This window comes from Actinia tenebrosa, unplaced genomic scaffold (genome assembly GCF_029948245.1).
Source record: "Actinia tenebrosa isolate PJP-AT-01 unplaced genomic scaffold, QUT_ActTen_1.0 PGA_scaffold13__45_contigs__length_12533684, whole genome shotgun sequence".
Classification (NCBI taxonomy): Eukaryota; Metazoa; Cnidaria; class Anthozoa; order Actiniaria; family Actiniidae; genus Actinia; species Actinia tenebrosa.
Window position 1 is genome coordinate 3,734,327 of NW_028292573.1, and position 24,494 is coordinate 3,758,820.

At 40.3% G+C, this 24,494-nt stretch overlaps 2 protein-coding genes across 3 annotated transcripts; one reads left to right on the forward strand and one right to left on the reverse strand.

Moving 5' to 3' along the window:
- Positions 1 to 3,144: 3,144 nt before the first annotated feature.
- LOC148911638 (uncharacterized) lies at positions 3,145 to 11,622 on the reverse strand. Its single transcript, XM_089029204.1, has 2 exons — positions 11,073 to 11,622; positions 3,145 to 3,687 (listed from the first exon to the last, which is right to left on the reverse strand). Exons 1-2 carry the CDS (start codon positions 11,497 to 11,499, stop codon positions 3,680 to 3,682), a joined length of 435 nt encoding a protein of 144 aa, XP_088885330.1. The 5' UTR covers positions 11,500 to 11,622; the 3' UTR covers positions 3,145 to 3,679.
- A 2,627-nt stretch (positions 11,623 to 14,249) lies between these two features.
- On the forward strand, positions 14,250 to 24,260 carry LOC148911639 (uncharacterized). 2 transcript variants are annotated; one of them, XM_089028645.1, is made up of 9 exons: positions 14,252 to 14,668; positions 14,862 to 14,989; positions 16,164 to 17,457; positions 18,568 to 18,639; positions 19,126 to 19,328; positions 19,985 to 20,045; positions 20,908 to 20,949; positions 22,840 to 22,918; positions 23,658 to 24,260. In XM_089028645.1, exons 1-9 carry the CDS (start codon positions 14,623 to 14,625, stop codon positions 24,034 to 24,036), a joined length of 2,304 nt encoding a protein of 767 aa, XP_088884771.1. In that variant the 5' UTR covers positions 14,252 to 14,622; the 3' UTR covers positions 24,037 to 24,260. The 2 variants fall into 2 exon arrangements, with proteins under 2 accessions (XP_088884772.1, XP_088884771.1); XM_089028646.1 differs by lacking the exon at positions 20,908 to 20,949 and having other exon boundaries at positions 14,250 to 14,668.
- The last annotated feature ends 234 nt before the right edge of the window (positions 24,261 to 24,494 follow it).

Genomic DNA, 24,494 nt, shown 5'->3' on the forward strand with positions numbered 1-24,494 from the left:
ATGACAAAGCCATTAATTAAATTATACCAAGAATTGTACAAAGAGCAACTAACCAACCGAACCTTACAGGCTTTGATGGGAGGATTCAAATACGTGGTAAAGTCATTCTTGTCGCTTTCCAAAAAGACGATCATTATATTAGATACGCCAAAGCCACGCCTCCGGCCAGCCCTGCGACTCCTACAAAGACCAATTCATTGTCTTTTTGTTTCTTAGAAGGCTGGTAGTAATTCTTGAACTGAGGCTTTTTCATTCTAAAGTCGGGGTGTGCTTGCGCATAAAGTTTGAAGGCGTAGTCTGTGTTTTCGAAGTTCTTGTCTGCCTGCATTTTGTCTTGGTAGTTCTTATCCAACCAATCCCTGTAAGCTTGTCTTTTTTCATTCCAAGCTGCAACGTCCCTTTGATATTTCTCCAGCGCTAAGTCGTGTCTCTTCCTTTCGGCGGCACCGCTTTTGTCGCCTCTGACTAATCTATCCAAATATTGACCACCATAATTAGCCCCTGTAAATGCTAAAGCTGCAATGACTCCACCTGCGACTAAGCTAACCATTATACATTAGGTAGGTACTTTTCCTTCCGTAGGTAATCCTTTACCATGATAGCCCCGCCTACGGCAGCGGTCATCTTAGCAAAGTTAGCGAAGCTCTTGCTTGGGTCTTCAGTAAAGTCTTCTTTGAGCACTTTCTTACCTACCCAACCAATACCCGCAACGATGGAAGTAATGATAGCTGCCTCTTCAACAGTTTTCAACAACGCGGTCGACATTATATTACAAAGCGAGAAGGAAAATCTAGGTCGCCACGGTACGTGGTGATAAATCTACTCCATTTCAGGGATCTTACTTTTTCTAACCTCCACAGGTGCGTGATACGTTGGTGGTTCTACCTTTTTCGTTGCCCGCCATTGTAAGTAAAGGCTGCCTGCTGCTATAGCGACTCCTAACGCGCCAATGACGTACCCAGGATTAATGAAGGATTCCTCTTCCTCCACCTTTTCTTCTTTTTTGGCTTTGTTCTTCCTGTTCATCTCCGCGAGCTTCTTTCCGGCAGCGACTCTGCCTGGAGATTTAGCCTTGGTGATTCGTTGCTCCTCTACTTGAGGGGTTTCCTCCGCCTTCGATTCAGCTTCACTCATTTATATCTAAGGACTTGAAGGAATTGATAAGTACTTAACTAGGTACTTGAGGCGACCTGGGTAATTCCCGCGAATGACTTGACTAAGTACTTGATAAGTCACTTGCAGGTACTTGACTAGGTACCTCAGCAAGTGCCGCCTGGAAGACCTTTTCGACTTCTCTGTCCTTCTTGAAGTCCTTCCAAGATGTTCCGAAGGAACCTAGTACCTCCTTCAAGTCGACATGCTGAGCTACGTGCAAAGCCGCAGAGGCGACTGCCATTAACTTACCGCACTTCAAAGACAACCACCCACAGGTTATCTTAAGTTCTTGGGATATGACATAGTCATCTCTTATGTCCTTCTGTAGTTGCTCCACGTCGTCTATGGGCAGTGCAAGTCCAAGCAATTTAGTGGCAAGTCGGATAGCGGAGTCTGCTACGGCGTCCGTGGTCTTACTTGCAAGGGCAGCCTCGTACCTCTTATGGAACTTCTTAACCTCCTCTTCTGACAGCTTATTAACCTGCTCATGGGTAAGTTCCTTACCTATCATTTCTTTACACTTCCCAGAAGACACAAGAATGTTAAGTTGTTCCTTGAGGTTACTTTCATCTAACTGTGTGGGGACTTCATCTATGAGCTGCTCAATGTCCATATATGTTAACGTCATACGGAAACCTCAAAGAGAAGATCATCTTGGAATGTTGGTGCGTTTTTAAATGCCGCATGTATTCGTGCAGCTGTTCCTTGCTTATCTCACCGCCGTAGTCGCTTAAAATGGTTTCCAGGTCAGACTTGCTCGGAGTATAAAATACTACGAGAGAGCCTATGTTTTCCCTAAAGGGCTTAGAGACGCTGGTAAGCTGCTGGGAAAGCAACCAAACGCTAATGTTGTCATGTCTGCCGCTAAAGGCGAGCTTCACTAATTCGGAGGTGCGCCTTTTTACGTCGTCCCCACAGGCAATGTCATCCAATATGAGGAGCGTCTGTGTATCTTTAGGGAATTGCTTGTGCCAGAACTTCAAATGGCTGGATAACTCGTTAGGATCTAAGATATCTACGAAGAAGTCGTCATCTTTCACTCCTATGCCTTCCCAGGTGCGGTTATTCACGTAGGTGGGACAAAGCAGCACTATGTAGTCAAAGCGGTATCTAAAGGATCCTAATAGCTGCTCCACGATGAACTGGGTCTTTCCGCAGCCGGTGGGTCCTACTATCAGAGCGTTACAAGGCATGTGATCTGGGTTCATATATAGATGGAACCAGTGGAAGCAGTAAGAAGGATTACCGCCGACGCAAAGGATAAAAGAGACACCATAGAAATGCAAAGGGAAGAGATAGACCGGTTAAAAGAGCGCGTACAGGAATTGTACGATGAAATGTGTGGTCTGAAGCGTGCAGAACGGTTTGGCGCGCTTTTGACAATGGCGGGCTGGGCTAAGGAGTCCATTAAGGACTTCATTCGATATCCCCCATAGATATATGGACTGCATTACGTGCGAACTACCTGCTGACTGCATCATCGTTACCCCTCCGACGCCTCGTAAGAAACACAGCTGCTGTCACTGTAATAAGGTATTCTCTGAAGAAGACTTCGTTGGACATTGGTGTCCCGCGGATACTAAAGCACAAAGGACTTTAGACGACGTTCGAGAAGAGTAAGAGGTCGCAAAGAAGATCTTACTAAACCCCAGCAAGAGGAATTAGCATAGGTCTTTCTTTTTTTATCGTTATTTTGTTAAATGCTGCAAAGAGGTCTCAAGTAAGGGTCTATCTTTTATTGTTATTTTGTTAAATCATCACGATCGAAGAATGGTTAACATGATTATCTTTTTGCTGGTTTCAACAATGAGAAAGAATGATACCTCATCTTTTAATGGGGGCTTAACAAAATAACAATAAAAGATAGATCCTTACTTGAGACCTCTTTGCAGCATTTAACAAAATAACAATAAAAGATAGATCCTTACTTGAGACCTCTTTGCAGCATTTAACAAAATAACAATAAAAGATAGATCCTTACTTGAGACCTCTTTGCAGCATTTAACAAAATAACAATAAAAAATAAGGTGTATATAATGGAGTGCATGCGATGTAATAAATCTTTCAGCAGTAAGCAGCGACTGCAATACCATCTTTCCAAGAAAGTCTGTCAGAAGACCGTAAGTACCCTTTGCGGTGACTGCGGTAAGGAACTGTCCACTGTACAGGCCCTACGATATCACCGCGAGAACAGAGTCTGCCTCAAAGACCGTTGTCTCCGTTGCGATGAACCTCACTTCGAGGAGAACTGGCATAAATACCGCTGTCGTCGTTACCACCTCGAAGATGTCGTCTGTGAAACCCACGGAGACTTAGCCGAACGTTGTTGTCCCCACGAAACCTCCCGGGTGCTCACGCGACGTAAGAAGGAAATAGACCAGACCTTCGTATGCTTTGACGACGTTGAGGGCGTGAGATGGGAATACAGGGAACACTGGGACGGCATTTGCAACCGATGTGGCTGTATACGTAGCGGTCAACATATTTGGTGTTGCCTGTACGACGGACCCAAGCCCTTAGACCATTACCTTGCTGTAAGAAAAGCATGGAAAAATGAATAATATATGATGTTACCTTACATCGCAGCGTTCGCAGGAGGAGCCTTAATTTACCATACTAATTACATGACAGAAAAAATGAGGTCCGACATAGCAGACCAATACTTAACCGCCCATGAGGATGACTAATCACATAATGGATTAGCGTCGGTGCGGCGTTCGATGTCAAACTTCCATCGACCATTCACTTTACCATAACTTCTTACGTGTGTGTATTCCTCACCTTGAAGGACATACCGCACGCAGTCAGGTGCCCATAAAGTGCACTCTTCATTGTCATGCATCAAGATTAACCTCAATCGGTTGATATCTTCAAACATGACATAATTTTTTATTTTGTAAGTTTGACCAACGGTCAGATTACGCCAGTGTGTCTGTTCAACTATCATTATATCTATGAAATATTCTTTGGTGAGTCCTTAACGCCTCCTGCGTCTTAAAAGCCTTAACACACCAAGGACAAGGTACACGAATGCCTTCCGCGTAATGGTCGATCTCCCTACATATAAGGTCGTAATCGTTGCACACCATGGTTAGGTAACCATTTGCCTCGTATTGTGTGAGTAACGCCTCTTGTTTTGAGGATAATACGCCGTTACCCTTAGGCGTCTTCAACTCCAGGCATAACCCATTATGTTTTTTATGTGCATTAAGGACTAAGATGTCGGGTTGCCCCGCCTGATACCCTTTCTGCCAACATACTATCCTTTTGCTAGCTGAGTCCTGTAGTTCTCCAAGACCTGGTGCGAGCAGTAGGATAGGGTGGAATCGACGTATGTAGTTTACGACCTTCTTATGCAGGTCAAATTCATTTTCTATTTTGAATACCAACTTGTTAGGACTGTCAAAGCGTTTGTCCATTGCATATTTACCTGTTTTCCTGAGGGTAGGGAGAACTTCCTCTAAGACCCAATCCTGGAATGTCTCTGCCGTTGGCATCTTAGAGCTAAATATCAACTGATACAACCCAGATTCAGTTACGTACAGGGAATTAGGCTGTGAATGAGAGGGGAGGCGATTCACCTCCACTCTAAGTTCGCTAAGCTTTACCTTGTATTTATCGCAAACATGCGCCTTAATTGCATCTTTTGGACGCTCGTAACCCAACGCAGCCGCCACTTCCTTTGCTTTGAAATAAAGTTTATCGCCTTGCACTATGCATTGCAGTTTAGTTTCATTGTTTTCAAATACGCGAAGCATTATATACGTAAGGGATATTTCATTCTTTTTTTTTTTTGGATGAGGGAGCGCAGCGCATCAATACGCAACGCTCTTTAGCTGATTCATTTCTACGCTCAGTTGCGCGTCTGAGACTACGAAGATATACGCGTTGATCTTAGTAGTGTCGCTGGCATGTTTGGTGCGCTTGATCTCCAACGTAATACCGTCCTGGGTATTTACCAGCCGCAATCCCTGACCATGTAGGTCTTCGTCGTTTGTCGTGCGCATGTCGATCCACAGCGCGTACTTATCCTTAAAGAATTCCTTTGGACTAATTTGATCGCCAAACTTACGCGCGACTTCCCGGTACATGTCCTCAGGCTTTATCCCTTGTGAGTAAACCTTATTAGGTACTCCGTTAATGCTAACGCCTACGTTAGTGATGTTAGGATTAAAGAATGCCTCAGAGTCACGCAATCCTGCCGTGTATGTCTTTGCGAACAGCAACATTATCCCTGTAAGGCTGCGTCTGGGTAGGTTAATGCTTTGGTTGATGACCTCTTCGACGTTGTTCGTGAAGCTAAAGGTCTTGTACATCACGACGTGATCGTAAAGGAAAGCCTTCCCAGCGCTGTATTCCATGCCAGCGCTACGAGCCAGCTCTTCGCTGTGTACCGTCTCGTACTGCAGCTCCAAGTTCTTGATGAAATAAGGATCCACAGCTGATGAACTTACATCTTTTCCTTGCAGGACGTTCGTAGTATCTGCTAGGGTCACTTCGAACTGCAGTTCGCTTAGCTGCCTTGGGTAGTATGCACCGTGGTTCGTGATAATTTCGAAATCTAATGGAACGACATATTTAGTACCATAAGCAGTCTTTATTTCGTCTTCTCCTGAGGCGCCAGAGGTTGCGCTTCTTACTTTGCGTATGGCTGCGCTTGCTATTCCCTGCTCTATCCTTTGCGCGCGGTCAAATGCAGTCAACCATAAGTCTTTGTACGTGGTATACAAATCATACCTGTTTAAGTCCAGCAAGGATTCCCCGGCGAACTTTACGCGTATTTTGGAAACAAGGTTTCTACCTGCATTATTGACGACGTAACGCGCGTCTGCGGTATCTGGCTGTATTGCTAGGTTAAACCTTAGCGCCAGGGTGCCAGGAACCAATACTAGGTTATCCGTTAGGCGGGGTACGCCTACAGTACAGCGTCTCACCTGGCTTAGCGCTAGAAGGCGTAAGGTGACCCGGTGAAAGGTGCGTTCTGCCTTTAGTCCGCCAACCTGCTTAGGTAATACGTTGGGGTTTAACTTTGAGCTTATCATATATAATGGAAGTAGAAGGAACGGATTTTGATCCCCTTACCGAAGAAGGTCAAGTCGACATTAACGACGAAGAATACGACGCATGGACTAAAGGCGCGGAAACCGACCCCCTAATCTACGACATGGCTCTAGAAAACAAGTATGGTAATAGATGGAAAAGCTTCAAGGCCGCCTTGAATCGCATGTGGCAATCAAAAAACCACGGCAGCCCCGTCCCTGAGTACTTGGAGCTTCAAACATAGAGCAGCCTGAGGCAGCCGCGCGGGAAACTGTAGAGTGGGCAACGCAAGAGCTAACGCAGCGCTATTCCCACTTCGAGGCCGACGACGTAAGGCTCACAGAACGCGGAAACAAAGTCCTCATAAGCGTCCAAGACTTGAGATTTCCTGACAAAGACCGCTGGACGAAACCGCAACCCCTTTTCGACGACAATGGTGAAGTTAGGGGTGACGTGGCAAGATTAAAAGGCTTTCAACTAGCTACCCGAAGCGCGTTAGAAAGGTTGGCAGCCTTGAATGAAAAGGTTGCGTTAGAAAAACGCGTCGAGGAACTGCAAGAAACGTTGGAAGAAAGGGAGGCAGATTACATGAGGCAAAACCGACTACTTCTCGATGCTCAAAAGAGAGAAGTTGATGACAAAACCCAAAGAATAATAGAAATTAGAGGACAAAGAGACAATGCCCTACGCGATAGAGACCAAGCCCAAAGGGCTTTCGACCTCACCTTACAGGAGTTAGACCTGACAAAAGAGGAAGCTAAAAACTTGCATATCACCATATCCGGCTCTTTGGAGGAACGGCGGCAGTTGGTTGCCGAAATCAACACTAAAGAGGAGCAAATCCGGCAAAGAGATCAGGCTATCGAAGACCTGGAGGGGCAAATAGAGCGGCAGCAAGAAGTAATCGAGGACCAAACTCGTACCGAGGAAGAAAGGGAAGCAGCTCAAAAGGAAGTGGAGGCCCTTGAAATACGCCTTGCGGAATTACAAGCGCAAAAGGAAAACCTGGAAAAAGAGCTGGGGCTTACCACCAAGGAAAAGGTAAAAAGAGCCCTTTTGAAGTATGGCGTTCCGCTGGCGTTTGCGGTCGCTATTAGCACCGTAGTAGGAGTTATCCTATCCGCGCTTAAGGCTACAGGCGCGGGCGTAAAGAAATTAGGCAATGGACTAACGGACTTAGGAAAAAAGATGGCAGCCGGTCTTCCTGGGCTGCTGGGTTCGGTTGTTTCCTTGGCACTTAGGGCCGGCGGCGAACTGTTGAAGTTCGTGGGCAACAACATTTGGATCTTGGTTGTCGCTATTGGAGTGGTACTCCTGAAGAAGATGAAGGCTTAATCTTATCCTTGTGTATTACTGGTGGCTTATCGTCGTCGGGCGCCCGAGGCGTCCTCGACTGGGGATAAGTAAAGTTAGTATTCGCACCGCCTTGATAATGCGGAACTAGCGGCAGCACGCTCATGGTGCTAATGGGCTTATGATTCCAAGTGGCATCCGTCGGGGAATCTCTTGACGGGGCGGCATTTATCCGAAGGTAGGCAACGTCGTTGGGGAGAACTTGTAACTTCGCATATTGGCAATTGGCTATCATGTGAAAAGTTACCGGCGTTAAGTCTTCTCCGCTTCTTGGAGGGGGCTCCGACGAGAAATGGGCTGGGTTCCTATTATTATCTTTTTTTCTGTAGGGTAGTAATGGATGGTCATTCTCATCAACGATCCTAAACCCGACATTACACGAATACCCCGTCGAAATGCTAATGGTACACATGATCAATCCCAGGCCCCCAACCTTCACCCACAGCCCGGTGTCATGCCAATGCTGTTCTAAGTAGTCCTTCTCCTCCAAAAAATGTAGAAACCAATCTTCCTTCGCGTGTGGGTTCATATATTTCAGGGAATAAATTCCCTTCTATAGACTCATTACCGTAAGAGTGCTAATGGTCTTGTGATTATAAACCGTATCTCTCTGATTTTCTATACTATTTATGCAAACGCTCCCGGTGTCATCTACGCGCATTTGCAGCTTTACCTTCCCATGGCAATCAGCAACCATATGAAAAGTCCAAACCGATAGATTCTCGGCGCTGCCGGGGTTGGGCTCTACGGAGAAATGCGCAGGCTCCCTGTTGTTTGTCTTCGCGCGCATAGGCTGCAGTACGCCATTCTCATCCAGGAACCTGAAGCCCACGTTGGCATGGCCGCTCGTGCCAATGCAAATACTACAAAGGATTAACTTCTTTCCTGAGTAGTTCAGGTCTACAGACATTCCGGTGACATCAACCCAAGATGCCTGGGTGTATTTTTTCTCGCCTGTGTAAGTTGTATAGACACAATCTACTCCAGCTACGTAGGGGTTGTTCATCGCCATATATAATAGCTCAGACCAACGCCTGCGGCGGCTAAGCCGGCTTTTAGTAAGTTATGGTCATATTCCTCAGGTATCGCAGGCAAAACCTTCTTCTTTACGTTCTTTGGTGCGGGCTTTTCTACGTGCTCCTTCTTAGGCTTCTCCACGAAATGGGGGATGCTTCTAAGAGTGTCAGAGTTCACGTCGTTCACCCCAAACTTCATGTCCTTGGTAGCTCGCTGCAGCTTATTGTTGTATCCTACTACAGAACCAGTATTTATAGATAAATTACTAGGCATTAACCAACAACCCGGGGCTACTGCGTAGTCCAGTCGGGCCTTAGAATTTTGTATGGCTAGTTGGTAACGCTGTACGCCCTTGCTAATGTCGCCCTCCAAGATTGAACTTTCAAATAAGATCAAGGCTTCGGCTCGCGTTTCTTCTGCGGCGCCAGTATTTCCGATTATGCTGGATCGGGTGTTTACCTGAGCTCCAAGGATAGAATACACGTAAGCTTCTATGCTGCGGTTTAAACGGGCAAGGCCGGCTTTGGTTAGTCCTTTACCTTCTGGGGGTATGAAATTAAGATATTGCTTTGTTTGCTCGTCGTTGGTAATTTTGATAATCAGTGGATTAGCCCCTGCATACTTACCGCCCTCGTCTTTGAACAAAGGTCCGTCTCTAACTTCCTTAGTGGTCTTAGCGTTTGGTTCAAAGAAGGTGCTACTGTCGTGAGTTTCTTTGTGATACCCAGTGTTCCATCGTAGATTCAACGCATGAACTTCCTTATCACTTAGCTCGTGTCCACCAATCCCCCAATAAGCCCAAATATGCCCCAGACCATTGTTAGCGCCGGCAGTGCATCGGAAATCCTTCCCTACAACGTCAAACTCCTTACAAAGTCTGTCATAAGCCGGCACGCTGTATTTATTATCTCTTGGATAAAACGTGGCATCTCCCGGCAGCGCAATAACACCCATTTCATGCAGTATTCTTCTAACCGTGAAGTGAAAATGAAACATAAATATTGAATTCTTCATCAAGCTTGCGCTTACACCACAGCCGCTAGTGGCACACCAAACTGCAAAGTTTAGTTGCTGCGGCCAATAACGCATGTTAGGACCACTTAACCATTCATGAGATTCCTTAGCGGTGGTATGAATAATGGGTACGTCTTTGAAGATATCCCGCACCTTTAACGGAAAGGAATGCTTGTTAGAAATCCGCATGTTCAGCGTTAGGTCCAAGCTTGGGTGTTTATCAAATGAAACTGCGGGTATCGGATAAGTACTGGTACCAAGCAATAATTCCTTTGACCAACTGGGTTCAACATGCGTTGGCGCTGGCGTTGGCTTATGCATTGGCGAATGCTTCAGTTGATCGTCTATTTGATTAACCAGCGTAGGCTTCAAATCCTCGTTGCTGTACATCCTAGAGCCGTTATAGTAAATACCATCGGGTCTTCTTTCGAACTTACTGGGGTCTGCATGTGGAAACATCTTCCTAAATGCTCTCCAATTCCAGTAATCTCGATTATCGTGATGTGGCTGCTCCTCAATATCATTCCCAAAAGCGTCGTACATTAGTATATATAATGGATGTTATACCATCAGCACCTCCACTTTATCCTGAACTTCATAAGGAACCTAACGAATTAAACGCTGAAAACTTTCGCCTTAATAAGGCAAACTTAATCCTGGCTTACTTGGAAGGGCAGACAAAACACTATGAAAAAGTTAGAAAAAAGTACGTCAGAGCCCGGAGTACGCTACATAAGATTTCGATAACTTCAGGGTCCATATCTGTTGTGTTAACGGGCTCCGGCGTTGCTACTTCGCTTACTGGACCCGGAATAGTCGTTGGCGTTCCTTTGGCCAGCGTTGGGGCAGCCTGTGGTATTATTTCGGCTGTTGCTACGGGCATTATGAAACAGTTGTCAAGCAAAATATCAAAACACGACACGACAATAGCTCTGTCAAGGGCTAAAGTAAATACGATCACTGACCTTGTCTCAAAGGCTTTGCGTGACAGAAAGATAGACGACGTAGAATTCTCGCTTATCTTAGCCGAAGAGGAAAAGTACGAGAAATTAAAGACGGACATAAGGAATAAAAAAACAGTCGTAAGAGATCTTTCCGAGGAATCTCGCAAAAAGATCTACCAGGAGGCAAAAGAAGAGCTTCAAAGAAAGCTTGCTCAGTAAACATCTGCTTTGAAAAAAGCAAGACAGGATTCTATTTGCATATTGAACGCCGGCTGTCTGGTTCATATGCAAATTAATTTCACAAATCTATTTCACAAATGTGAAACGTTTTCACAAATGTGAAAGAAAATTGTGAAGGTTTTGATTGGCCAAAAACATGTGACGTAATCGTCCACTATCTTCTCGGAATCCATCCTAACAGGGGGTGGTTGGGGTCTATCTTGTAAAATATTTCGTAAATTACGTCAGGGTAATAAGGAATATCCTTATCCAGCCGACAAAACATCCACTCGGCTTTTGTCATATCAGAAACCTCGGGAATAGACTTACCGGTAATTTCAGACAAAAGATAGGGAATAGCTTTGTAATATTTCCCTAGTTTTAATTTTTTCAATGTCTTCCGTAGACTTTGTGGGGTTGGCTCTTCTAAATGGTCTATGATTTTCTTCTTTACTTCGTTGTCTAAATATACCGGTCGATAACCTTGGATATGACTCATCCAGTCCCTAAAGTATTTTATTCTTTTGTATGGCGTCTTCTTACGACCTCCATTGGCGTAATATTGCTCTCTGGTAGCATTTGGTACGGCATTACGAATATTCTTACCACATTCGTAACACTGTGCTGACGTGTCGTCTTCTATTTGCATTTTCTTGTCACAACAAATATACTTATTTGGTGGTGGGGTAACAAACTTGGGTTTCAAGCACTTTACACAGAAATCATAAACAAACTCTTTACAATCTTCGCACTCCATATATAGACTAACATATTTGCGCTGTTGCCCCCAACCACACTTGGAGTGGGTTGTTTCCGTAGGTGGATTTTTGACACGGGTCTTGTCCGTGTTGAGATTGCGCTGGAACCCCCATTCCCTATACTACTTGGGGACACTAGAGAAAAACGTTTGCGCATGCGTGCATTTCAGCACGTTTTCTAAGAATTTTAAAGAGTTTGAGTGAGAAAATAAATGTTTGTTTTCTCCAAGTATACAAAAAAGTTCGAGAGTATGCTTTTGTCAGACCAAGATACTGTATAAACAAACACAATATCAAAGAATTAGCCTTAAGTTTCAAGCATGGACACTACGTTTTGACATTTTGTGAAGTCCAATTCATCAGGCATGTTTGAAAGTCAAATTTAATTATGTTTTGACTAATTTACATACGGATACAGAGCATGCGCAGAAGTTTTTCATTCGTGTCCGTTGCGGGTATTTAAAAAAGTGTCTAGAGCTTTTATCTCTTCGCCGTTTGTTGTCTCTTCTGAATGTCTATATTATAGACTATGCGACGCCATACCTGACATACGTAGAGATTCATGATCAAGCTGCAAGGCGGATGCATTAGCTTTCGTATCGTCGTATTGTTTGTCTTGTAGTCGCAATAATTTATTGCATGTTAAGTCATTGTAGTGTCTACGTCAGGGTACGGTAAATATCTAACGTCTGGCGCCGATATCTGTTCTCGTGAGAACATGTACTGAAAAAAAGAGTACAGTTGAGGCAGATGTTAATATAGACTGAGTCCATGAATGATGCTTCGTGAGAAAAAACCTAACACGCTAAAATCCAATTCGAAATGTGAGTTAGCCATGCCCTGACTTAGATCAGCCCAGAGGTTGTTTCAGGGTTTGATCTGTGAGTTAGCCATGCCCTGACTTAGATCAGTCCAGAGGTTGTTTCAGGGTTCTATCTGTGAGTTAGCCATGCCCTGACTTAGATCAGCCCAGAGGTTGTTTCAGGGTCTTCGGTCTGTGAGTTAGCCATGCCCTGACTTAGATCAGCCAAGAGGTTGTTTCAGGGTTCGATCTGTGAGTCAGCCATGCCCTGACTTTGATCAGCCCCGCAGGGGTTGTTTTGAAGCCAGTTCGATGAAATTGAAAGTTTTTTCGTTCCTCTTTTTTACATTTCCAATTCATTTTTTCGATTTTTATTTGTTTTCGATTTCTACTTATTTTCTCATTTCTATTTTTCACTTCATTTCATCGTTTTTCTAATTTTTTTCTATTTTCATTGTTCACTCCCACTTTTATCTCAGCATCCTTTTCCATTTTTCTATAATTTCCGTTTCTATTTCATTTCTATATTTCATATTTTTCTCTTCAGTATTCAACTAAACTTGATTTTATTTCATTTTCAAACTACTTCTCACTCGCATTTCATTTTAATTTTGTCTCTACCTCGAATCCATTCTATATTAATTTTTCTTTTCCCTTTCCATTAACATTACCATCGACCACGTCATCGTTATTTTATCCCTACATCTACATCGTTTATCTAGACTCAATGTAATACCAAGTACTTTACATAATCCTTCGGCATTTTTGCTCTGTTTTTTGCACTAGTGAACCAGCATCTTATCGTAATCCCCTACAGTTCCTAATCGATCCGGAGGTTACTCTCACCTTTTAGGATCAGTAGATCATCGGAAATGGACGAGACTGAAATCTAACCCTATGAAACAATCCCAGTTCTAGTTATTTTGGGATTTTTCTCCAGTGAATTTCTTTTTTTCTTTTTTTCTTTTTTTCTTTTTTTTTCTTTTTTTTTCTTTTTTTTTCTCGTTTTTTCTCTTTCTATCCTTTTGTATTTTTTCTTTTATTTCTTTCTTTTACTTCTTTTAGTTCTCTATTTTTTCTACCAACCTTATTCTTATTCTTACTCTTTTTCTTTATTCATTTTATGCATGCATATATATATATGCACTCGGCTTCCAAGGGAAAACAATTTCGTTTGAATTAAAAAGATTTTACAGAGTTCATTCAAGTAAGTTCGCGCTCAAGTCCTTGGTTCGCTTCTTCGTTCGTTCATATATTTATGTAATTGTTCATTCGTTCATTCCTCTATTTATTTTTAAATAAAAATTCGTAAATAAAGACGGAAATAGAACTATAGGAAAGCTAATGCATCGATTTGTCAGTATTTTGGATATCCTTCAAGAGTTCTATATGTTTCTCTATAGAACGTGGAACCAAAAGCTATATAAAAAATCCTTTATTTCATTTAAAACACATCTTATTTCCATCTAACTAAAGCTAAGACTTCAACCTTGTTTTAACAGCTATTTCAATCGGTTATTGTAAACTTGAACAGCACAAAAACACAACGCAGTCTTTTTACTATCTTTCATTTTCCCTTTTTCTTAGTAATACTACAATTTTACACTAGATTTATATTTACATCAGCTGAACATATTAACTAGTCGTTAAAAACTCGTAGTATTCAAGTATAGTTTTAGTTCAACTCGCACTAAACGTGAAACTCTCCCAAAACGCCATTGAATCTCTGTACGACCAAAACACAACACTCACCAGCTGGTTTCAACACGCGATCCAATTGGTTGAAACCCGAGATGTTTTAAAGACGATCGATTCTGATTGGTTATTGTCGAAAGGGATCACAGGTGTAGATTTTGTGGTTTAAATGATTCAAGTCTAGCAAAATGATGTCACGCCTTTTGCCGAGACATCACTACGGTTTACATGCAAAATTTCAATATTTTCAAATGCTAGCCAATAAAAATGGTTTTTGACCTTAAAGCTTCGCACCTCGATATTGATTTGTATGTTCGATAATGTTTTTCTTCATGACAATCGCACGGATACATCGTCATATCCGTTTGTAAAAACACCGCTTTGGACTAGTGCTGGCGTTCCTTCTTGTCGTATTTCGGATTTGGAAGCACGAACCTTGAGCCGAATTCTTTGAGGGGATTTTCCGAGCTTAAATGGCGTCGTTGGCCGTTCGTTCGTCCACATGTTGAACTGTCACTCGCATCACCAACCTAGGATCAAAATTCAAGCTTCTATTTTCTCCACAGGACATCGTTTTTGCTGTGATACCAAGCGAATTTAAACTCAATAAGAAAAAAAGTCAAAAATGCTTTTGGTTGAGAAATTTTTCTCACGAAGAACTCCCAAAGAAGGTTATTGAAATCTATAATTTTATTCGATTTTTTCACGTCGAACTTTGAATATTTAATCGATGGAAAAATAGCGTAAGATATACACGTTTCGGATCGTTGGGCGGATCAGATACAATTTATAATTTTTACGAAAGTGTCTCTTCATTATTACTTAGCGTTTTTCTGGGCTAATTTTGGTTTCTGGTTTTTGCAGACCTTGAGATTCAGTCCCAAAAAGAATGTTACGAAAAACAAATGCAAGAGCTACAGAACGATCAACTTGCTAAGCTGGCCGAGAAAGAGTCGCTCTTGGAGCACGAGAAAGATGAAGCCAGAGAAGAGGTTAGTCAAAGGATAAAAATTAAAGGGTTTTGAATGAATAAATTGTATTTGAAATTAATAGATATATAGAGAAGGGGGGAACTTTCTACAAATGATAATAATAATAAATAATAATAATAATATTAATACGTAAAAATTGTAAGCGTAATCCTAAAAGACTTGAGTTGCTTGCTGTAAAAAAATACGTTCATTAAAATGAAAAAAATATCATCTAAATTAGAAAATCCTCTATATGCGTGAAAAGCTCTGTTATAGAAATGTTTGTCAAGATAAACGAGTAAAGCTCTGCTATACAAATGTTTGTCAAGATAAACGAGTAAAGCTCTGTTATAGAAATGTTTGTCAAGATAAACGAGTATTGCTTTTTCCCAAAGTAAATATTTAGAAAACATAAGTTCATGTTATTCTACTGGCATCCTGAATTGTGTCATTTTCTTCATTGATATTTATATTCACAGTCTTATTCTGTGTATTAATCAAACAATACAACAATTACTGCCTTTCAAAGGGAAAAAATCTCCCAGTTTTTAGCTAAAAAATTCAATTCTAATACAAATCTATTTTTTTATGATTTACACCTTTTGAGCGCTAGCCCAAAACGTATTGGATTGTGTTACGGCAGATCGACACAGGGATATCATATTATTTACCGCTGTACATAGTGCAGTTTTCGTATGACTGTGAAAAGCTCAGTGCCATAAGCGTGACGTACCGTGACCGTGATACTTTCTAGAATTTTAATTGGCTGATTTTTTTCACGCGCAATATGATTGGTCTAAAAGTGCCGTGATCTTGGCGTGACCGTGTCCGCGTCGTGTTTATGCCTTGTTCCGGGTATTTGATTGGATGGAGAGTAAATTCTCCTGCAATGTAATTTGTCTGGCGTATCCCTTGCCGTGTTACGGACGTGTTCGTGCCGTGAACTTTTCACAGTCATACGAAAACTGCACTAATATGAGTAAGTTTGAACCCGTCAGATACCGTTCGTCCGTTCGTCCGTCCGTCCGTGCGTTCGTCCGTCCGTCCGTCCGTCCGTCCGTCCGTCCGTCCGTCCGTTTGTCCGTCCGTCCCTTGATATCAATTCCATCCCATCCTTCCCAAATCTATAGTCTTTGGAGATTTCATTTAGGTAGGCAAAAATAAACTGTATCTTCTGAAACTGATTTTTTTTCAGGCGGAGAAACTCAAAGCTGAAAATGAAAATCTCAAGAAACGCCTCGAGGAGGAAAGCAACAGGAAAAGTCTTCTGGAGCAAGAAAATCTTGAATTCTTAGAAAAATCCCTACGAGAAGAACAAGAAAAAAGTGAAAAATTAAGCGAGCATCAAAGAGAGATTGAACGACTGAAGCAAGAACTCAAAGAAGAAAAACGCAAGTCAGTTTTACTTGAAGAGCGAACCAAGGTTGACCTTGAAAATTTACTCGAAGCAGAGAGACAAGAAGCCATTAGACGTCAGTTAATGGAGAGAGAAAAGTTTGAAGCAGAGCTCGAGGAAGAAAGACAGCGCGGACTAGTTGAGCAAAGAAAACAAACAGAGAGAGTTTATCGTGATGCGTGCTGTCAATCACCTACTGAAGACATGATTGATATCGGACTAGATCAGCCCGTGATTCCAGAATGTGCGTCAACAGAAACGCTTCACAACGTTCTACTCGCAGAAATCATGTCTCTGCAACTGTTATACCAAATGCAAGATATTGCTGATGTCTGTAATGGTGTTCTTCCAAGATCGACTGATAGTGGGTGGGCTGATTATGACGATGATCTGCTGGAAAACGTAGGGATGAATCTGCTAGAGAAAGGAGGGATTATTTTGGACACTTTGAGGCATAGTGGTGACGTAACATCACACATGACAAGTACCGATTCTCTACGAGATGTTTTTGTATTTCCATTTCCATCGTCTCCTAAGATTTCGTGCAGCACCGAAGAACGAAGCAATCCCTCCATTTTAAGAATCTCTCGCGACCTCATGAACGAATTCGGTCGTAAAGAAACCATCCTTGAGCAGCTCCATAACGCATCATCTTCCACCATGGGATCCAAAATCAGTAGTGAATACTCCATTGATAACAAAAACGTAGAGTCTGGGACGAGCTCTAGTATGAGCTCCTATTGTGACCAAGAACCCTTGAGCCCACGTGCAAAACGTCAACCAAGTGACAGCGGTTGTAGTACACAGCACAGCGAAACTGATTCTCCAGTGGAGCAACGACCAAAACTTCACAAGGCATTCAGCAGTAAAGGTATTGGTTCAAATGTGTGTGTTCCGTTAGCAGAAGAAGATGATGAAGATTTATTCAACGACATGGAAGATGTTGAACAGGAACAAAGCATGGAGATACTAAAAGACAGAGTATCTAAACTCGATTTAGAGTTGACAAGGCTGAAGAATGAGCTGGACAGAGAGACTGTCAACTTCTTCTCGGCGGTATTTCTGGTGGACTTGTCTTCATATGTTGAGGAAGGTAAGATTAAGAGCTTAGATCAAAAAAAATCGGGCGACCTAAGAGTGACGTCATCATTTCCGCCATTTTAGTTTAAGAGAGAATTCTTTTCGTATTCAAGCAGTGAGCGCCAAAAACTATTTTCTTGAAGAAATGCTGTTGTACAAGGCTAAAATCTTGTTATTCAGAAAGTTTAACTTGTTTGGAAGTGGAGGTGACCGATGAAGGTGGAATCAAAGTTTTAAGTTGACCCAAAGCAAAAATTTGAATCGAAAATGAGGTTTAGGCCTTCATTTGCTTATTTCCCATATATTTTCTATAAAAAAGCCTGACTAAGCAGCATTCTAACACAAATGCAACAAAACATCTTTGTACAATTGAAAATACCGCTTCCAACAGGCATTTTATCATAGTACATCAGTTTCTAACTGTTTAAAAAAGGTTTTGAGTGTTAACCCAAAACAAAAATTGGGATCAAAACTCATGCGAAAGTCTAGTTTTTGGCGCTTTTTGCCATCATTGCTCGTTATTGAAAAAAAATACCTCTTAATTTTAAAACGAAGCACTTTTTTTAAAAACTTTTGGGAATAACAGTGTACCAATTCTTTCTCAAGTTAATGAAACTATATATCACTCAGCCGTGTGAGTTTTTTCAAACTTAATTTTCTGGAGAAAAATCAAAACTTTTAAATAGCCGAAAAGGGCGGGCTAGATTCCGTTGGTTTTTTGACCTGTAGACCAACAGTTTGAACGTTTGCGGATGACTCTGCCTACGTTCTGCTGTCTCACGAGATTTCCTTCACCACATGCCCAAAAAAACTTGCTTTTTCTTGAAATTAAATCTCAAAAAAGGTATGTAGTTCGGTTTGATTTTTGCCCGGAGACATTGAGTCAAACCTTTGCTATCCAATATGGCCGAACAAAGTTCACATGATCTGATTCCATTGTTTTCTTCTATTAAATCCAAGTCAGGGCCCAGTTGTTCAAAGCCCGATTAGTGCTAATCCTGGGTTAACTCTTAATAAGACCTATAGAGTTAATCCTAGATTAGCGCTAATCCAACTTTGAACAACCCGGCCCAGGGGTTTTGATTTTCTCATTAAGATACACTTATTCTTTTTCCATCAACAGATTCGCCCCGCGTGATGAGGTACCTATTCGACTGTGTACGAGATAAACTGTCCGCAGAGATCGCTAACAAAAGTAAGCCACGTTAACTCTCTTTTTGTCCTTTCAATACGAACAGCCTTAATAGTCCCCTTCACAGTTCTCGACGCCATCTTAAAAGGTAGCCTTGCCTTGGTGTCGAAGCGGGACGAACGGTGAGCATGCGATGATAGAGACCTTTTTTAACACCTTGGACAATTATTCACATGTCTCTATCATTGCAAGCTCACCGTTCGTCTATCTTCGATGCAAAGACACGGCTACCTTTCAAGATGGCGCAGAGAACTGTGATGGGGACTATAGACCTAATCCACTGTTTTCCCATTTCAGACCACGTGTCATTCCCTAGAGTATTATTTCTTTGTTTAACGGTTGCACATGAGAAGACACATAAATATGGATACAACTCAAACAAAGAATCTTATTCTCAAGAGAATGACACGTGGTCTGAAATGGGCAAAACAGTTACGTCTAAGTGGATTGGGTCCATCATCCTCACTTTTCACTCAAATCGAATTTTAGGCGACACTAGCAAGGAAGCAAACGACCTTGAGCTTCCATTATCAGTGTTAGAACAGGCTGTCAATCTTCTTCTGGTGAACAAAACGGTCTTGAGCTGTATACTGGTGCTACAGAATAGAGCGCGCATCAATGAAAGACAGAGAGACGACACACTGCCAAGTATTGATCTGTCGTCTACACTTGAACCACAAGAAGACCTCAAGGTTGGTTTACGCATTTTGTATAGAGGATATTAATGGCCGCGCGGAGATACGAATTTTATCTTCAAGTGTTGAGGTGATATCTTTCGAGTGAGCGCAGCCAACGAGTAAGATATTGTTAACACGAGAAAATAAAATCCGTATCTTCAAGCGGCCATGTAATATTCTGTTTAATATATATATCGACCAAATTGATATTTTTACAAATTTATTTACTCGGTTTGATTAGTTAGTTCTCAAAATACAAGCAAAATATCATTTCTCCCAACTTGATTGAAGCTTTTCTTACTGTTGTTTAGAAATGTAAATAAAGAAATCGATCTGAATTTTCTTTTTAAATTCAATGAATTTGTATGGGGATGCGAGAACAATGTCCTGAACTTTTTGGTGAGCGTAACACAATCCAGCACATTTTGGATTTGGGATAGGGCTCAAAAGGTGAATTTATGGAAGAACTATGTTTTTCCAACTGATATTCTTCTTGTTTTTCATGTAATCGGACCTTCATTTTCAATTTTTGTCCGCATTTCGATCCCACAAGGCTTTGCGATATCTATTTTTAGTAACCGTGAAAAATGCTAATAACCAAGTACTGGCATTGTTCGTTTTAATATGACCAAATTATTATGTGTTCATACTATAAATGTTGCTTTCGTTAGATTGATCAAGAAGTTCAAACAGAAGAACCATCGCGATCCTTCAAGCAACACAAACGAAGAGGTATTAAAACGATATATTTATAGATATAATAACCCGCACGCTGATTGGCTGGCTACCATGCATGTTCAGACTTAAACGGTGAAAACACGTTCATGCAAAATCTTTTTTAAATGCTTATAAAAGCAACATTAAATGGCCGATTATCACTGTATTGTGATATTAACATTCTGGGAGCTGTAGAGTATGAGAGAAGCGAGAGAAATTCGGCGCAATCTCGTATCTAGAGTCTTTATTTCTTACTGCGCATGCTCCACAAAAGAAAATAGTCGAGCATGCGCAGTAAAAAATAAAGACTCTGGGTGCGAGATTGTGTTCCGAAGCTCGCTTCTTTAGTCCTCATAGTAAAAAGAAACTTGCTCATGCGCAGCTTAATTAATTATCTTAAAAAAGTGTTTCGTGAACAATACCAGAAGTTCATAAGTTATGAACTTCTGACAATACTGAAGCATTAAAAACTTGTTGACAGTCCAGGATAATGCAAACTGAAAGCCTTAATTGAGTTTTGTATAGAATTGAATAAAAAGGTTAACGCAATCGTTCTTCGCCCGGTTGTAAGAAAGGTGGATGGATAGCACTATCTAACGGATAAATCCTTATCCAGTGGATAAGTCGATGCTGTTATCCAATAAATTTATCCACTGAAGAAGATTAATCCCACGTCCGTCCTATAGCGTCGTAAAGTTTTTAAACCGGCGTGGAAAAGGTGGCAGAAAGTGTTTGAGCCAAACTGACTATGCGCACTAGTAAAACCGCTGACAATACAAGTGTATAAACGAGCCTTAAACGAACTAATGACTGATTGACACCTTTGACATACAATAAATACAGACAAATAAGAACAAGATTGCTTTTGTTTTTTTAGGGCTTCTCAGCTTTGCTTCCAAACGTAGGCACTCAAACCAAGGTTAATATATTTTTTCCTTTGTAAACTTAATTATCATAAATATTACCTAATGTAAGCGCAACATTTTGTATGTAGAGTCAATGTCATTAACGTTGTCCACCAAGAAAAGACATTTACACATTTAGACATTTAGACTAAAAGAAATAGCACGTGTTTCCTCGAAGGTTCTGGCATAAGACAAATGCTGAAATATTTCATTCTCCATCTTAAATGCTCACTAAATGGTCGGGGCATTCTGGATTTTCGATTCACGAGTTGAATTTTACATTTAAAGTTCAGGCTGACGCACACGAGGCAAAGAATACATAATGAAACACGTGATATATTCTTTTAGTCTAAATGTGTAAATGTGTAAATGTCTTTTTTCGGTGGACAACGTTAATGACATTGACTATACTTTGTATGAAATTCCTTCGAAGCGCTATAAAGGATTAAGGCTTATAGCAATTTTGTTCTCAGTGCCCTTAATTCTTACCTGCGCATGATCGAGCATGCGCAGTAAGAAATACGGCTCTGCGAACGAGATTGGATTTACAATGGCTTACGCGACAGGGCGCATAATAATAAGATAGGGTGATAATATATAATAATAAGTAATAATGGTAAACCATGTTTAAAGTAAATTTGTAAAGGATAAAGTAAGGTAACGACAATTTTAAAAAGATAATTTGGGTAGTAACAATCATCAGATAAATAATTTGATAACGATAAATATATAACGCCAATTAAAAAGCTAAGATGTATATGTCAATTAATTAATTAATAATGGTCAATATGTATAAATAATTACTAAGGGGGTATTTCTAGTTTTACATGCATGGATAGGTGTTCAAAGGAAGCTTTTTTACCTCAAGTTACGGTGAGGAAAGGATAAAAAGCCCACGAATTTTTTCGAAGGAAGGGTTCTCATCGTAATCCATCAGTAACTTTATTGTTTTCGCTGTTGATGTCGCTTCTGCTCTCGTTGTTGCTGTTGTTGTTGCCGTTCTGTGTCGTTAGTACTGTTGTTGTTGGCGTTTATGTTCGCTCTTTTTTAAGTCCATGTGACGTCATAACGCTGTCACCTTGGATGACTATCAGTAGGATTTATACACGTTATATAGCAATGGTCAACCAAAATGTCCGCCATGTATTTTTTTAATTCACTCTATGGGAATGACAAGGAAAAGCCAAGACCCTTTGCTAAAATAGAACTTCACCCTAATGACGTTTCTTACCTAAACTACCACAATCCTTTTCAAAATATTTTTTTACATTCAAATGTATAAAACTCCTTTGAGAGTATCAAGACAATAGTGAATAACAAAAAAGCTACCGAAAGGGATTCTGGAAGTGAAGGTATAAAACGTCATCATGCTTGAACCTTGGGGGACACTAGAGAAAAACGTTTGCGCATGCGTGCATTTTATCACGTTTTCTAAGAATTTTGAAGAGTTTGAGTGAGAAAATAAATGTTTGTTTTCTCAAAGTATACAAAACATTTCGAGAGTATACTTTTGTCAGACCAAGATACTGTATTAACAAACACAATATGAAAGAATTGGCCTTAAGTTTCAAGCATGGACACTAAGTTTTGGCATTTTGTGAAGTCCAATTACTTAGGTATGTTTGAAAGCTAAATTTACTTATGTTTTGACTAATTTACATATGGATTTAGAGCATGCGCAGACGTTTTTCACTCGTGTCCCTAGGGGTCAGAATGAAAAATAATCCCTTCTCTTGAGGATTGATTTTTTGAAATATTGTTGATATTGTTTTGACATTAGGAAGGGGTTAAGTGCAAGTTGTCTTTACCAATAATAGTGATGTCATATATAGTATACTGAGTGTGGTAAAAGCCTTTATATTTCATGGCGGGAATTGAATGACAAACTTTTTATTCTTGTTTAGATGCTGGTACATGCACAGAACCTACGAGCCCTGTACATCACAGGGAATGTCAGACAAGCGATGATTGGACCATATCAAGGTAGTCAATTGTTTCTGTCTGTCCGTTTGTCTGTCTATCTGTCTGTTTGTCTGTCTAACTGTCTGTGTGTCTGTCTGTCATTCTTGTCCCCTTTTATGTTTTAAGATTTTTTATTTTATTTCTTGTAGGTTTTTTTATATATCATTATTTCGTTACGTTCTTTTCTTTCTTTCATTCATTCTTTTTATTTTATTTTATTATTTCTCATTTCTATATATATATATATTTCTTCATCTTTTTCTTTTTATCATTCCCTCTTATATTCTGTTTACTCTTTTTTTCCTTCATTTCTTTTATTATTATCATTATCATTTATCATTATTATTATTATCATTAGCTAAATACTTAAAATATATATATATAAATGTTTGCCATTATTTATTTATTTATTTTTTTAAACATATATTATTAGGATTAGTTTTTACTAAATAGATTTTATGGTTATACGTTAGTAGATATATTTTTATTATAGTATATTTTATTATAGTTTTTCTTTTTCTCTTTTTTTATTATTATTATGAATAGATATATTTTTTATTGTAGGATATGTTTTTAAAAACAAAAATAATTTTAAAAAAATTATTATCATTATAATAATAATTATTATTATTATTATTATCATCATTATTATTATTATTATTTTCCTTTCTGTTTTTTCCATATTTGTTTTCTTTCGTTTCTTTCCTTACATTCCTTTCATAAATTTACTATCGACAATTACTCTATTCTTGGCTTACAGTTCTCCTATCCTGAGTGGCAATCAAGCAAGTGGCACGACCGCAATCAGCCAAGAAGATCCCTGGAGCAAACGACTCGAAGAAGCATTGACATCCAACGATACATTCTTCTCCGAAAACCTATCGCGTGTTCCCGATGGCGCCTCCATAGCTGATACGCCTAGTGCTGGCGCTAGTGTTGAAGAACATCTGCCAATCAGAAACCAGAAAGGAGAAGATCAAATCCCATCAGAAGACGAAGAAGATGAGAACTCGAAACAGAAGAAGAAAAAAATGAACCTACTTTCTTGTTTAGGACCAAGGGCTAAAATATCTTTTAGAAAAAAGAAAAACTCAAAAGCGCCTGGAGAAAAACCCGATAAATTAAGTAAGAATAAATAGATTTTTTAAAAGTAAAACACATTCGACAATAAGGAAACATTATATAGGGGATATAAAAACATTTATTATTTGCTGAACTGAAAGCAATGACAGTTAGTTAGTTAGTTTATTACGAAAAAATATATTTGAATAAGAAGTAAATCACCACTGCCCTACAAATAGTTAAGACTAATCGAGGCAGTGTAATGCAAGCGAATAAAGAGGAACAAAAATCCAGTGGTAAACGCCATCTTCAGACATGTTGAATTAGGTTGTAATTTAAACGGCTTTGCCTTGTGGAAAATCTGGCTTTTAAAAGAAGATATCATTTCTCATATTCGCAAAAATGCCCGTTGAAAATAAAGAAGAGAGAAGTCACAGGAATTCCAATACCAGGTTTTTTTTAAGATTTATCTATCGTATTATAACTGCATTATAATTTTTACAATAGCTTACAATTTCTCGAGCGCTGATTGGTT

What these genes read in the sequence shown, in the direction of transcription:
- LOC148911639 (XM_089028645.1), top strand. Translation starts at nt 14,623, where the DNA reads ATGCTTTTGGTTGAGAAATTTTTCTCACGAAGAACTCCCAAAGAAG. An exon ending in ACGAAGAACTCCCAAAGAAG is followed by an intron (nt 14,669 to 14,861) that starts GTTATTGAAATC and finishes TGGTTTTTGCAG; the next exon opens with ACCTTGAGATTCAGTCCCAA. An exon ending in ACGTAGGCACTCAAACCAAG is followed by an intron (nt 20,950 to 22,839) that starts GTTAATATATTT and finishes ATTCTTGTTTAG; the next exon opens with ATGCTGGTACATGCACAGAA.
- LOC148911638 (XM_089029204.1), bottom strand. Translation starts at nt 11,499, where the DNA reads ATGGAGTGCGAAGATTGTAAAGAGTTTGTTTATGATTTCTGTGTAAAG.